Source organism: Podarcis bocagei (assembly GCF_964188305.1).
Source record: "Podarcis bocagei genome assembly, chromosome: 13".
Classification (NCBI taxonomy): domain Eukaryota; kingdom Metazoa; phylum Chordata; class Lepidosauria; order Squamata; family Lacertidae; genus Podarcis; species Podarcis bocagei.
Genome location: NC_138138.1, coordinates 23,796,851 through 23,812,581, shown reverse-complemented (window position 1 = coordinate 23,812,581; position 15,731 = coordinate 23,796,851). Strand labels below are relative to the sequence as shown.

General features: G+C 44.2%; 1 protein-coding gene across 3 annotated transcripts in view; it reads left to right on the top strand.

Annotated features, from left to right (window-relative positions):
* The window catches only part of TBKBP1 (TBK1 binding protein 1), a 64,106-nt gene that overhangs the window by 8,121 nt on the left and 40,254 nt on the right, over positions 1-15,731 (top strand). For 2 of the 3 annotated variants that reach the window (XR_014001269.1, XM_081166421.1), the window contains exons 2-5: positions 5,212-5,492; positions 7,067-7,189; positions 9,666-9,770; positions 12,048-12,189. Coding sequence is in view for 2 of the 3 variants with exons in the window: in XM_081166421.1 (XP_081022547.1) it covers positions 5,271-5,492; positions 7,067-7,189; positions 9,666-9,770; positions 12,048-12,189 (592 nt within the window). In the remaining variant the exon portion in view is untranslated. Of the gene's footprint in view, positions 1-3,781; positions 3,801-5,211; positions 5,493-7,066; positions 7,190-9,665; positions 9,771-12,047; positions 12,190-15,731 lie in introns of those variants that run through there. The other variant, XM_081166422.1, reaches the window with a different exon arrangement.

Genomic DNA, 15,731 nt, shown 5'->3' with positions numbered 1-15,731 from the left:
CAGCCTTGAGCAAGTCACTTGGACTTAGTTGTCTCTCTCCTCCCCCCGCCGTCACTTTGTAAAATGATCATAATAGCAAATCATCACAAGCTGAATGCACACACCATACATTCAACTTGCTTGGCTTCCCCCAAATAATCCTGGGTAGTGTAGCTTGTTAAGGGTGCTGGGAATTGTAGCTCAGGGGGGTAAACTCGTGTTCCCAGGATCCTTTGGGTGGGAGCTTTGTTCTTTAACTGTATGGTGTGTATGCAGTCATAATGAGCGCAGTGGGCTGATAAACCATCAGCCTTTTAATGGATTAATACCTTTGCTGGTAGGGACAGCTATATATAGGTGCTTTTAGAAATACTGAAAAGAGGTGCAAGAAGTTATTTGCACGCCCCCTTTCGCAATACAAACCCATCCAAGGCAGTTTTCAAGCAATGCAAAAATACATAAAATAAAATAAAAACCCACAGCAAACGAGAGAGAAAGAGATGACTCCTTCCTACAGGGAAGTTAGCGGTAGACTGAATTAATCAAACATAGCACTCATAGCCTTCTTGATTTTTTATGTTGTTCATTCGGAACTCCAAGTAGTTTCCCACTTTTTTAAGCACATAGGTGACATTTCTCTCCATCCCCATGAGACAGAAAGAAGGTGGTCACAAAAACTGATTTTTCAAGAGACCTGGGTGAAGGTCAGATCCCTAGAATTACCATATCTAATGCTCACCTTTTTTGGTCAAATGACGTTGCAAAAATTAAGGTGCACATTAGATTCAATGGCACATTTACATTCTCCAGCAAACGCTTTTTTGGGGGGGGGGGCTTCGAGGTTCTGAAAATTGATGGCACATTAGATTCAAGTAAATACCTGTACAATAATACCTGTACAAGCCTCCAAAAAAACATAGAGCTGAAAGAGGAAGTGGGAAAGAGAGTCACTCTCCCAACTTCCTCCTTTGGCTCTATGTACTTTTCAAGGGAGAGGGTTAAAAAGGCAACTGCCCTGATGGCGATTTAGGAAGGCTTAGAGGTTAGGCTTTAGGATAACAACATGAGAGCAAAATGCAGCCATCCTGTGGGTTTTGGAATTGACTTTGGATTTCTCTCTTTTTTAAAAATTCTCCTCCTTGCTCTGTTTCGGATTGCCACTTTTTACCAGCCTTCTGCCTCCACTGCCAGCCCGACATGGAGGAATTTAGCAGGAGAAGCTAAACTTCTAAAGTACAGTCATACCTTGGTTGTCGAACACCTTGGTACTCGTACGTTTTGGCTCCCGAATGCCGCAAATCCAGAAGTGACTGTTCCTGTTTGCGAACTATTTTTGGAAGCCGACGTCTGAAGGGGCTTCTGTGGCTTCCGATTGGCTGCAGGAGCTTTCTGCAGCCAATCAAAAACCGTGCTTTGGTTTCCGAACGTTTTGGAAGTCAAACGGTCTTCTGGAACGGATTCCGTTCAAGAAGTGAGTTTGGCCGCTCAGTAATAAATGGGAAGTTGGCAGCCCAGCCTTCAGTTGCCATGACAGAAGAAGAAGAGTTTGGATTTGATATACCACTTTATCACTACCCAAAGGAGTCTCAAAGCAGCTAACATTCTCCTTTCCCTTCCTTCCCCACAACAAACACTCTGTGAGGTGAGTGAGGCTGAGAGACTTCAAAGAAGTGTGACTAGCCCAAGGTCACCCGCAGCTGCATGTGGAGGAGCGGAGACGCGAACCCAGTTCACCAGATTATGAGTCTACCGCTCTTAACCACTACACTACACTGGCTCTCAGGATGACAGGATACGTGACTCCTCTGCCATGTGATTCTGGAGCCGCTAGGCTTTGACCCTGTGCTGCATTTGAGGCCTTCGCTGCTGCCCCTTATTGAGCCCACAGCTCTTTCCTCCTCCTCAGCTTGCCCCACTGCTTCAGCAGTCGGAGCCCAAGAGGGGACACCCATCTGCCTGGCTTCTGGCTCAGAAAGGAGTTGGTTTCATTTATTGGCTGGTGACGGATGAGAACCCTGCACATCCTCAGAGGCACTTGCTACAGCCAACATTTGTGGACTGAGCCCTGCCCAAGAAATCTGCGTTAAACTCCCTATTTAGCCAGCTCTGACCGCCCGCCCCCCCCCCATGCTGGAGTCCTGAGCTGCTCCCGCTTTCAGTTGTTTCAACACCATACATGGTCCGTCTCACTCCCAAAGCTTCCAGGCAGCAAAAGCTTCCTTGTCAAAATGTCTCCGGAAAGGGAGAGTCTCTTTCAGCTATTTTATTTATTATTATTTTTTTGGACGGGCTGTAGCTCCAGAGTCAAGCACATGAGAAAGGCTCCGGGTTCAGTCCCTGGTACCTCCAGGTAGAGACAGCTGGAGACCCCTGCCTGAACCCAGAGAGAGCCATTGCCAGGCAGTGGAGACAATGGCGAGTGTCCTTTCCTCCCTGTGGCCAACCAAGATGGGAAGCCTGCAAGGCGGGGAGCTGAGTGCAACAAGCACTCTTCTCACCTGTGATTCCCAGCCACTATCTTCCAAGAATTTCTCCATTTCTCTTTTTTAAAGCCTTCCAAGTTGATGGTCAACACTGCCTCTTGTGGGTGTGAATTTTGCTTAGCAGTGTGAAGAAGTACAATTTCACTTTCATGTCTTTCACTTTCTCCTTTGTTATCATCACCTTTCTCTCTCAATATTCTATTATTATTTCTCTTAATATGATTTCTTACTCCCACCAGATGTCAAGGAAATAAACAGCTATCTGACTTTTAGAAGACATCTGAAGGCAACCCTGTTTAGGGAAGTTTTTAATGTTTGCTGTTTTATTGTGGTTTTTAATATCCTGTTGGGAGCTGCCCAGTGTGGCTGGGGAGGCCTGGCCAGATGGCCAGGGTATAAGTAATAAATGATGATGATGATGATGATGAACAGTTTGAAGGACACTGTGTGAGATACAGGGAAGGGAAGATCTGCCAGGGTGAGAGGCTGGGATGCTCCCAGGTGAGAGCTGGGAGGGTACATCTTTTTCTGTATGGGACAAAAGTTAAGGTACCCTTGTGAGATAGAATCTTGTATTCTTTTACGTATCTCTTGGCTTCTTTTTTTCTTTCTATTATTCCTCGTGTGGGTTAGCTTGTCTTGTACAGTGGTACCTCGGGTTAAGTACTTAATTTGTTCCAGAGGTCCGTTCTTAACCTGAAACTGTTCTTAACCTGAAACACCACTTTAGCTAATGGGGCCTCCTGCTGCCGCCACGCCACCAGAGCACGATTTCTGTTCTCATCCTGAAGCAAAGTTCTTAACCCGAGGTAATATTTCTGGGTTAGCAGAGTCTGTAACCTGAAGCTTATGTAACCTGAAGTGTATGTAACCTGAGGTACCACTGTATTGCATTGTGGAGAAAATTTAATAAGATTTTTTTTTAAAGTACTCTTTCATAAAATGCATGTAGTGCCATAGCTCAGTTGGTAGAGCATGAGACTGTTAATCTCGGGGACACGGGTTCAAGCCCCATGTTGGGCAAAAAGATTCGTTCATTTCAGGGGGGGTTGGACTAGCACTAGATGATCCTTGTGGTCCCTTCCAAGTCGACATTTCTATGATTCTATGAATGTAGAGCTGCACAGAAAGATGCTTCTATTTTGGCCTTTAGTGGTACAAGTCGTCCCAGGTTAAGCCCCCAGTATCTCTTGGTAGCGAAAGACCCCGTTTGAAATCCTTGAGAGCCAACTGTCAGTCATTGTAAATAAACAGTAGCACGGTTAGGTGACCTGATTTGGTATCAGCAGTTTTCTATCTTCCTTATCTGCCTGATAGTAAGTACAGAGTCGGTAGCTGGTAACTACTCCAGATTTTGTTTCTCATCAGACGAGGGGGTGTTCTTGTAAACGTGGCGGAAGATTCATTCGTTCGTTCATTGCAAAAATGCCCCAGCCTTTTCTGTTTTTTTCCTGAATGGCGCCTGCAGCCTCGTTTTTCTAACAAATACACCCACACCATCCACCTTAAATGCGCTGTTACGCCGTCCAAGTTGCTGCAACACAATTTGGACTCCCACCTTTTTCCTGCGTTTGGTGCTTTTTCCAAATCTGATACCAGATTTCCCTTTCTTTGCTGTTGAGAGCTTTTTCCTCTTTTTTTTAAAAAAATCCTGTCTGCGTGGTGTTTTGTTTTCCCAGTTTGTGGCTATGACTGTTAAGTTCTGTGTTGTATGAGCTCGCCATCTGTGTGTTGGGTTGATTGATCCACCTTCTCCCTCAGCGTCTGATAGCTGAGAAGTCTCACTCAGTGGTTATGTCACAGATTTCCCTTTTCACTTTAGCAGGGAGGCATTCAAAACAGACGGTGAAGGCGTATGTGTGTGTCTTTCTATAAGGAAGTGTACAGAGGCAGCTGTGTCATGAAATGGGGCAAAATGGCTGCCTTGGGTATCAGGTGTTGGGGTGCTCCTAAAGGAAGGGCGGGGAATCCTTTCCAACCTGAGGGCCACAGTTTCACAGGGGCAAGCTTCTGGGGGCCACATCCCTAAGGTAGGTGGGGCCAGCTAGAGGCAAAAAGGGGTGGAACCATGGGTGTGACCTACCGTTGTGTAGTAGGCTACATTCCAGCCATGAAAAATCCTGAGCTACACACACACACATATCTCCATCCAGGAAAGCAAAAGCCATTCTTAAAACCCAAGGGCGCTTAGCTCTGTTTCCTCCTTGTTTTGTTTTATTTAATTTACTAGCAGCCATGCACCTGGTGGTGGAAAGCCCCCTTCCACCAAATCAGTGCTGTTTTGAAATCTGTGGTTGAAATCAGTGCATTTTTGAAAGGTTCAGTCCGCCATCTTGATTCAAAATGGCTTCCAATTGTATCCAAAAGCCTGCTCCTTGTTCTGAGGAACCAACATGTGAAATTTGGTTGCGATATCTTGAGAGATGTACAGATGCATAGCAGACAACTGATCAAAATCTAATATTATATTATATTATATTATATTATATTATATTATATTATATTATATTGTCTTTATCCTCCTGTATTCCAGGTGAAAACTGCCCCCCCCCCAGCACTCCACAACAATTAAAGCCAGCTCCCAATGCCACTGGCAGATGTTGTGTAATGTGCATAAATGAAAATAAGACACAGGCTTACAAACTATTTTTGAAAAAATAGAAATTCCCAGACAAAGGGGAGGAAAAAGCTTAGAAGAAGGAGCCATGCTGTGCTGTGTCTCACTCCTGTTTCTTGCCATCTCCCATAGCTGGAGCTTGCCAGGACCTGGCGTTTCCTGCTAGACGCCCGTCTGTCCCTGATTGTGCCATGGACTCCATGTTTGAAGATGACATCAGCATCCTTACCCAAGATGCTTTGGTCCAGGAGGATGACTGGCTGGACAGCCCCAACACCGACCTCTCCAGCGAGATGTGTTCTGCCTCCCACTTTGCTCTCATCACAGCCTACGATGACATCAAGAACCGCCTGACAGGGCTGGAGCGGGAGAATGCTAGCCTCAAGCGGAAACTGAAGATGTATGAGATTAAGGTGAGTGGCGGCTTGTAGATGCCTTTGCTCCTGTTTGGTTTCCTGGTGATCTGTTAATGGTTCGACGGGTCAAACCCAGTAGGTAGCACAAGTGGCTGATATTTTAAGTAAATAAATAAGATTACATTAGCCTTCTCTGCTCCCAGTCCTTTATAATTTTCCAGAGAAGTGCTGCTCTTGTTGCTCAAAATGGGAGAACTAAGGGGGAACAGGGCCTTTTGGATAGCAGCTCCCAAACTCCAGAATACCCTGCCAGAGGAAGACTGGTCTTTGCTCAAATTCATGTTTAAATATTTTTTAATGGCCATTTTCTTTGAAATTGATGATCAAGGACTTCGAAGCTGCAATGTACCTGGAAGCAAGTCCCACTGAAGTCTTACTTCTGAGTAGGCATGCAAAGGTTTCCTACTGCTAAAAAAATGTGCAACACCTTTATGGCTGGTTTTGATAGTTATTGTACATCACCTACTTGTTTTTACCAGTCTTCTGTTCAAGGCGCCAGTGTGGCACAGTGGTTAGAGTGTTGGATAACAACCAGAGAGATCTGGGTTCAAATCCCCCCCCTTGGTTATGAAAATTCCTGAGTTGACCTTGCATCAGTCATACCCTCAGCCAAATTTTATCTCACAGGGTAGTTGTGAAGATGCTTTTTAAAAAGGTGTTGTTGTTTTTAATTTGGTATATTGATTCATTTATTTTAGTAGTGCTGTTCTTCCTTATGTTTTTACTGTTGATTTTAATGCTGTTGCTGTTTTTATTGTTTAGGTCTGTTGTACATTGTTGGGAGGCGGGGAGGTAATTGCAGAAAGGCAGCATAAAAATATTAAAACAAATTTAACATTGGAGGGGGTGAAGGCCATCCATGCGGCTTCGAGTTCACTGGAGGAAAGGTGGGATAGGAATAGAATAAATAAATAAAATTAACAGCTCCTGTAATGAGAACCAGTGTGGTGTAGGGGTTAGTATGTCAGGCTTGAAGCTGGGAGACCAGGGTTCAAATCCCCACTCAGCCATGAAGCTGAGTGTGAGAATGAGATAATATTATGTGTGTTTATATATAGATATATATTGAATTAATTGCTGGTTTTATATTTTAAAATTTGCTATTGCGCCTGAGGTTTGGGCTGTGGCCCACGAAATGTTGTGCCACTACTCGTCACCTTGTCTTTAATACTAACCCATGTTACATAAAACCTATACAGTCATACCTTGGTTTTCAAACAGCCTCGTTCTCAAACGTTTTTGCTCCCAAACAATCGAAATCCAGAAATTTTTGAACGTTCTTTTGGAAGCCGAACGTCCGACGGGGCTTCCATGGCTTCCGATTGGCTGCAGGATCTTCCTGCAGCCAATCAGAAACTGCGCTTTGGGTTTCCAATGTTTTGGAAGTTGAATGGTCTTCCAGAACAGATTCTGTTCAACTTCCAAAGTATGACTGTACATTAAATGCTTCATATTGCTTTATTATTGTTCCCCACTTTGCCTGCTTTCCCCAGTATTTCTGCAATGTGCATTTTCTTTTTTTAAGAGCGTAAATGCTTGGTGTTTTTTTCCCTTGTGCTCCTGGCCCGCAGTTCCCACTGATTAGCGAGTTTGGAGAGGAGCGCATCTTCCCAGCCTACGACTCCAAGGAGGCTTCTCTTCTGAAAAGCGAGAAAGCCAACCTCCAGCAGCAGCTGAATCAATTCCAGCGCGAGGTGAGCAGGGCTTCCCGACATGCTTGGAAAGCAGCTTTTAAAGAGCGAAAGCACTTGACTTGGCCATCTTGACTCGTGGCTTTTTGTGTTATCGTCTGTAATAGGTAAGGCGTACAGGACGATCGCCTCGTGGATCGCGGCACGTTGCTCAAGGACATGTGCCTGCAAATTTAGTTATTAAATTGATTTTGTCAGCTTGGTACCCCAACAAAATCACAGGCAAGGGCACAGTACTATATTAAGAGCCGCAGAAAATACTGAAAGGCATACAGCAGTGACAACGGTGTATTTATAAGACGAGGCAACTTTTTATTTCAAGTGTACGTTTCAACGGGTTTACAAAGCTCCATAATAGCACAAGAATCATATTATAGAATGCTCTAAGCAGCTGGCAAATATCATTCCCCGTGAAAAACGTACATCTCAGCAAGGCTTACAAAAAAACCATTATTATTGTTGTTGTTGTTGTTGTTGTTGTTGTTGTTGTTGTTGTTGTTGTTGTTATTGATAATGCTCTAAGCAGCTGATGACAGGCTTCTGGATAGCATCCTGTTTGAGAAAATCTTCTCCAGATGATAACACCTGAAGTTCTCACAAATGGGAGGACTTCAGGAATGGCTGTCTCTCCAAAGAAATTACTCTATTCCAATCGGAGGATCCAAAATTTTGGGCAGGGTTTTTTCTTTTTCATTTTTGGTGTTTGCCAGCTTGCTACCCCACTCCTGCTGTCACCAGCTCCCCTCTCCCAAAACACGCAGAGAAGTGAAAAGAGCAGAGCAGAGGTTGTGCTGCTTGGGAAAGACCCCCGGAGAGGACGAGCCTTAGAGTGTGGTGGGAAGGCAGGGACCTTTCAGTCCTCACAACTGCCTTCTTGGAGCAAGACCTACTTGGGAAGAGCTTCTGGGATCACTAGGCCTGCGCTGTTTTGGTTTCTGGAATAAAGAGTTTCCACTGACACCAGATTTTCCTTTGCTTGCTGAGCTACGCTTGATTCCAGCTCCTGACACTGGTGTGCGGAGGGACTGGCTGCCTCCCCACATCAGCAGCCCAGGAAGTCTTCCAACCCCAAAGGAATCATTATTTTAGTGGGGCAGCACCTGCCATGTGGAACTTCCTGCCTGTTGATGTCCCTACCTTCACTGTACTGTTTTGGATGCTTGCTAAAAACTCACTTTTTTTTCAGCAAGCCTGTTCCAACACAGGACTTGGTTTTATTGGGCTCATCTTTGCTTTCAGTGTGGAGAACTGAACTTAAGACTGGGGGAAATGGGGAACTGAAATTGGCAGTTCTCAGCAACCTTCAGGTCCCAGGTAGCTTGGCCACACAGCTCCTAAACGTGCTGCTATTTCTGCAGCTTCACAGAGAAAGAGTTTGCTGGAGTGTGTGTGAACCAGTGCTGAAGTGAGTCGTTCACACTACATATTTCCCTATTTAGGGGGAAGGAGTGGACAAACTTTGCCCAATGCACCTCTTTAATTCCACTGCAGTTTCGTGGCAAAGGGGGGGGGGGAGAACACACTTTACTGTTCCAACTCCCAGAAATTCCATAGCACAGAACAGGGCCTAGCAGCAAAGGACAGGCAGGAAGATAGGGTTTCACATGTCTCAAAGCACACCTTCAAACTAGGTGAGGCTGGCCTGGTTTGCACGATCAGGTCCCTGCTTAATAAGCCACAATATGCATGAGCTGCGTACATGGAGATTCTCTGCAGCAGCTTTCCTCCCTCCCCACTTTTGCATGAGAGACTGAGCAAACCAGGACCCAGCCGTTAGCCATAGTTTCCCATTATGTGCAAACTCAGAAACTATGGTTAATGGCTTGCAAACTACAAATTACCCGCCGTTTTGCAGGCGCACAGAATTTTTGGATCCTGGCTTGTTCAGCCACTTACACGAAGGGCGGAGGAACGTGGCTGAAAAAGGATTGCTTGCAGTTGCACACCGCTCATTCATATTTGATGGACGCTCCTCAAATGACACATGTATCTGGCTCTAAATTCAGTGTGGCTTATTTCCCCTCTGACTCGTGCTTCAGGTGGGCTGCCTGCTTTGTTTTGTTTTCAACTACCAACACAGTTATCAGCTCAGCTGTTGGTTTGGCACCCACCCCCTCCCATCCATAGCCATATAAAAAAACTTAAATCTACGCTGAAAAAGGCTGTGTGGCTTTATGATCGACACAAGGGCCGGCCTATCAGCTCTGTGCATTGTAGCCTTGCTCTCAGAAAGTTCGTTTCACAATTGATTCCCAGGGCTGGCAGGCCAGGTCTGTGCAGATCTGATCCGAGCCAGGTTACCCGTGAGCATAATCTGGGGCAGGAGATGGTAATGAATATCTCAAAAGGCAACGAGCGTGCTGTCGCCTCGTCTCCAGCCTTAGTGATCAGGCAGTTCCAGGATCATATGTTGCTTGCTGCTGCTGCTGCTGAGCCATGATTTCCGCCTTTTTTCTTCCCCTCCACCCCCGCCCACCAGCTGCAGAAAAGCAAGGAGAGGGAAGAACAGCTGGGTGAGATGATCCAAGCCTATGAGAAGCTGTGTGTGGAGAAGACTGACCTTGAGTCGGAGCTGGGGCAGATGGTGGGTTTCATTTAGCATTCTGGCCGGATGCAAGGCATGCTGTAAGCCTCCTTTGCATGTACCTGTTAGCATGACGTGTCTGTAAAATGAGATGGGGCTCATGTTTTGTAGCTGTTCTGGCTTGCAGCACAGCTTTGCTGCTGCTGCTGCTGCTGCTGCACACTTCTGTTTTGAAACGAAGATTTGGAGAATCTGCAAGATGTCCAACCCGGGGAGTTCAGTTTCTGATCAGAAGGAACTTTTTCTCATTTCAGCTGTTCTGGCATCCGGTGGCAGGTTTCTTGGGCAGTAAGAAAGGCGCTTGCTTTCCCTGATTTTATGATAAGTTTTTAATTTGTGTTTTCCCTCTCCCCATAAAACAATCCGCCATGATTCTTAAGAGTGGAGTGGTAGAAGACTGAAAAAATAAAAATGTTGACTTTGGGTCACATTAATCATCCATTTGGACTCGCCTCTTATGCTCCACTTACAGTCAGCCAGAGTTTGCTGGGAAGTTCTAGGAGAGGCACGGTCTTTTGACAGGAATGATCAGGGAATTTAGGAAGATAAGTTGCCTACCACTAAACCACGGAGCCTATTGGGCTTGCCGATCAGAATGTCAGCAGTTTGAATCCCTGTGACAGAGTGAGTTCCCGTTGCTCTGTCCCAGCTCCTGCCAACCTAGCAGTTCAAAAGCACACCAGTTCAAGTAGATAAATAGGTACCGCTGTGGTGAGAAGGTAAATGGCGTTTCCATGTGCTTTGGTTTCCGTCACGGTGTCCCGTTGCACCAGAAGCGGTTTAGTCATGCTGGCCACATGACCCGGAAAGCTGTCTGTGGACAAATGCCAGCCCCTTCAACCTGAAAGTGAGAAGAGCGCTGCAACCCCATAGTCGCCTTTGAATGGACTTAACCATCCAGGGTTCCTTTACCTTTTACATACACTGGCAGTGGTGCTGCAGGGTACCAGATCAGGAGTCGCTTTCAGCTCTACTTGGAGAAGCTGGGGATTGAACCTGCGACCTTCTGCATGCAGTTCAGATGCTCTGCCACTGAGCTACAGGCCATGCAGTAGATTTGTCCTGAAAGAAGGCATATACCCTATTTTTCTGTGTATAAGACTAGGTTTTTTCCCCTAAAAAATGATGTCAAAAATTAGGGGGCATCTTATACACAGATAGTGCCGAGGGTGGACTGGTGATTGGTTGTTGCCCCCAAAATAGTGGGCGTCTTATACATGGGGGCGTCTTATAGACAGAAAAATACAGTAAGTTTTTGAAACAGATTTTCAGCTTCTGCAAGTAGGTCCTTATGCAGTACTTGAGCTTCTAGCTATTGTTGCTTCCAAGGACAAAAAACAAACAAACAGCTAATTTCCTTAGCCTCACGGCAATTTGTTATTTGTGAAAGTACTCTAGCAAAGGACGTAACAGTTTCCCTTCCTGGGTCACAATCATATAACTTCTGGAAGCTCACTAGTAGGTGAGGTAGCCATCCCAGGTTATTTGTCCTATCGTGTATTGATCAAGGCAAACTGCCTCTGGATAAGGAACTCCAATCAATGTTTGCCATTCTTGGCTAATACCCAGGAACAGTGGCGTAGCGTGGGAGGTGCAGGGGGGGCCGGCCGCACTGGGCGCAACATCTCGGGGGGGCGCGCTCGCACTCGCAGCTCTCTGCCCCTACCTGGTTAGGGGGCGCAAATTACTTGCCTTGCCCCGGGTGCTGACAACCCACGCTATGCCACTGCCCAGGAAGGTATTAAAAGAGTTTAAAAGGCTCTCTTTTAAAAGGTTAAGAAGACAAAAGGGCAGAATAGGGAGCGGAAATTGAAAATTGAAGCTTGCTTTTAAAAAGTGAGCAAGAAGAAGAATAGGAAAATGAGGTTTGAGAACTAGAGTCAGGGTAAAACAAAAAGTGAATCTTGTTTAACAGCATAAATAGAGAAGAAAGAGACAGAGGAGGCAAGCAGGTAGAATAGCAAGATAAAAGAATTAGGGTCCCCCCCTTTGATCTGATCAGCTAAGCTGTGGGAGAGCCAGTTAGTTGGTTTAGGGTGCCAAAAGGAAGGAGAAGCTGATGGCGATCAAAGCAGAATTGGGTGTGAAGATTTTAGAGCCAGGAGGATGGGAAATTGGCCTCAAAATCGGGAGCTGTCTAATCTTTTTCATCAGTTGGCTTAGTGGCAGCTCATTGTCAAGACTTCTGTGCACCAAAGTTAAAGACACCGCCTTCTTCTTTGTCGTCTTTGTCTTCTTCTTTTTCTCTTTCTCCATTCCGGCCTTGTTCCTCCACAGAGAGTTCTGGTTGAGACACATCTGAATCGTATCCGAAGCTTAGAGCAACAGCTGAGGCAGAGAGATGGCGGCTCGTTCCAGAATCTCAACTCTCAGCTGCAAAATCAAGAAGTCCAGTATCTGTCGCTTCATGGGAGCCACGGTGATTTTTAAAAAATAATAATTCTAGTCTGGCAATTCCCCATTCCTTGTAGTCACCTCTGTGCTCTTCCCAGTTCTGAAATTTGACAGGACATTTGTGTCTTATATTGCCTGAATTGGGAGGAAGGGTTGTAAATTTAACTCTGAAGGAAGGCTGATGGTGTGGTGTGTCTACTTACTAAAATCATGGACTTGGGATGTCTCGGATTCAGATTTCACCTCAGCCATGAATTGACCAGCTTGCTTTAGGCTGAATATTGTTCCTCAGCCGCAGCTGCTCATATGCAAAATGGGTAATAAACAGCCATAATTAAGGTTGCGGTGTTTTATTTCCAGGGTAGGCTTTTAAATTTCGTTTGTCAGAACTGAACCACTCAACTGCAGCTTGTCTCAGAGTTACTAAGGCCTGAGAGTCCTCCAGAAGTACAACTCCCATTGGCATCAGCCACCATAATCGGTGGTCAAGGATGATGGGAGTTGTAGTCCCAATGACATTGTGATGTTGGCTACCCCTGGTTTAATTGACCAGTCGATTTGATTCATCAGTTCAGGAACGTTTAAATTGAATAAACAGGTGCCCCCAAGTAATCAGGCAGCCAGTTAACAATTGGTCAAACATTCAGATAGGAAGCATCATCTTAAATGAGCGGTTCCTTTGCTCCCCTCAGTGTGAATGGAAATGTTCTTGCTATGATTTTGCTCATCTATGACTATCAGGCCGTAGACAAAAGGAGGCCGCCCGCAGTTGAGAGGTCTAGTTCAAGAGAACCAGAGGCAGTTGACATGAATGAAGCCAAACTAGTGGTCAAGTTCTGGATGGAGGGTAGACCAGGTCCAATGCGTTGCTCACACTGAGGAGCTGACTTGGATGTGGCCTGGTAGGCTTGATGTGGCCTGGTAGGTCTCCATTGACCTCTGAAGTCAGCTGATCACAGGGTGCCCTTAACTACAGAGGCCTAAATCTACCTCCAGAATGCTCTTGTTAATTGAGTTTTGCTAGGCCCTGTTGCTTTGATGTTTTTAGGAGGCTAGTAAAATCCTGGTTGTTTAGAAAGGTCTTTGGCTGAACTTATTTTTAAAGTTATCTTAATTTTTTGACTGCTGCCCCCAGGTATTGTGAATTATTATGATGTCAGTGTGGTGACCTTTTTATTTTTTGGTTTGTTAGCTGCCATGGTTCCTTTTGTAAGTAGGGCAGGATATAAAATTGTCCAAATAAATGATCAGTACGTTGGCCCCTTACACATTGCGTCATCTAAAAACGGCATAAGTGCACTTTTTTTGTCTCATGGTGACTGTTTTCACTCCTGTGCAAATTGACGCAGGTTTAATTGATTAATTTATATTCCTTGGCTTAGCTAAGAGTCTTAATAAGAATACAAGGATTCATACTGTAAATAATAGTCATGTACATGCCTACCTGGAAGTAAATCCCATTTAACTTGCTTTTGAGTAGTCATACACAGGATTTTGCTTTCAAAACAATATGCGTTAAGTGTTTTGAACTCTTAAAATGTGCTTTATAAATGAAAAGTGTCAATATTAATAAATATTCAAGAAAGGTAGACTACCATGAATGTGGAAGGGGAATTGTGTGAACCAATGATTGTTTTGCACGCAGTTCCCTTCCTGGATCAAAGTGCTAGGATTGTCCGTTTGTAGGCGTAAACACACACAATAAAACTAGATTCCCACTGATTAACTATTTCTAATCAGGGATAAGTGGCTGGATGAATTGCAGACTGCACTAGCTAGTCCCAGAATGTCCTGCGGTACATTTCCAGGGGCCTGGAAAAACAGTCAATGCATTTACGCCCAGAGGCAAGAACCTAATTAATCAGGCTGGCATAATCTACTTTGTCGATTCTCTCTCTGTGTGTGTAAATGTGGGATTTATTTGTTTTGAGACACAGGCTTTGTTTCTGCCCAGTAGATGGCACTGTGATTCTTGTTTTCTTCGTACAGTACATGAAATAGCGTCCGTTTTCAAAAGGTTGCAGAATAAAATTTAGCCCCCCCCCCCAGTAGAGCTTTAAAATGAATTTCCCACGGTTGGCCAAGGTTGCAAGGTAGTGGTTTTTTTGTGTGTGTGTGTGAGAGAGAAATTAATTTAAAAATTAGCAAAGAAATAAAAACACAGGAAGGAGAAAGAAATGAAGGAGGAGGACGCATCTTCCAGCAGATGCAATAACAATCAGCACATCAACATTTAAGTTGATATAAGCCATCCCAATTCCCAGGAATATTATTATGTATCTATTATTATGATGTATTTTTATTGCATTTATATTCCACCTTTTTCTCCAAGGAGTTCAAGGTCAAATAATAAAAATAAAAATAAAAATAATAAAAATAATAATAAATTTTATTTATACCCCGCCCTCCCCAGCCAAGACCAGGCTCAGGGCGGCTAACACCCGATATAAAAACAAATTGATTTAAATACAACTTAAAAACAAGGTTAAAATACAACATTAAAACATTAAAATACAGCTTCATTTCAATGGAAAACTCAAATAAAAAACTTTTTTGGGGATGAAAACGTCAAGTCTTCACCAAGGCTAACTATCCAGACTAGCCCTACATGGGCCAGAAAAAAGCCAGGGAAGTCCCCAAATAGGAGTTCCATCACAGGAGGAGAAAGGGAAAAAAAGGAGATGGTTCTTCACCTCCTCAGCTAATTCTCACAACAACCCTGTGAGGTAGGTTAGGCTGAGATGCAGGGACTAGCTACAGCATTACCCAGTGAGCTTCATGGCCAAGTGCCTGTTTTTAATGTTTTTCAATAATATGGTGCCACAGAACATTTTAACACGTGTCAATTTTTTAAAAAAAAATGTTGCTCAAGACTTCCTGCAACTCCAGCTGTGAGGAATTGTCAACGAAATGGCTGCTTGTGGCAGCTTCGGTTGACCACTTCGCAGTAATGTGAAAATATCACTCACCTAAGCTTAGACCTCTTGGCCTTAGGAGAAAAAAAAAGATTTATAGCCATTGCAGAACAGTTTAAACACCAAATTTGTTTTTTTCCAAGGGTCAGTCAAAGCCAGACTCATTTTCCCCAGCATGGCATAGCTTTATTTTTTAAAAAACACAAACAAAATAGTCTGTGCAAGACCACCCCAATCCCAGAATACGCATTTGGAGCAATTTCTTTAAAAGAATGAACAGGCCAGGCGTCCATTATTGAAACGACCTTATTTTTCCTCATCGTAACAATATTGGGCAAAGATAACACAATGATTTTACCTGTATTTCTTGTTACTAAGATTAATTAGAGACTCTGCGGCTTTCATTAAGGTTTGTTTATTCATTTGCACTATTTGTATGCTGCCCTATAATGTCTCTGAGCGTCCTAAAATAAAGTAAAAAACGGGGGGGACGGGACAAATTACCGGTAAATACAAAATAAAACATGAACCAGTCAAAAGCTATGTAAATATAACAAAGACAAACCTCACTGCACCCCCTAAAGTTAAAACGCAGATATAATAATAATAATAATAATAATAATAATAATAATAATAATTTATTTATACCTTG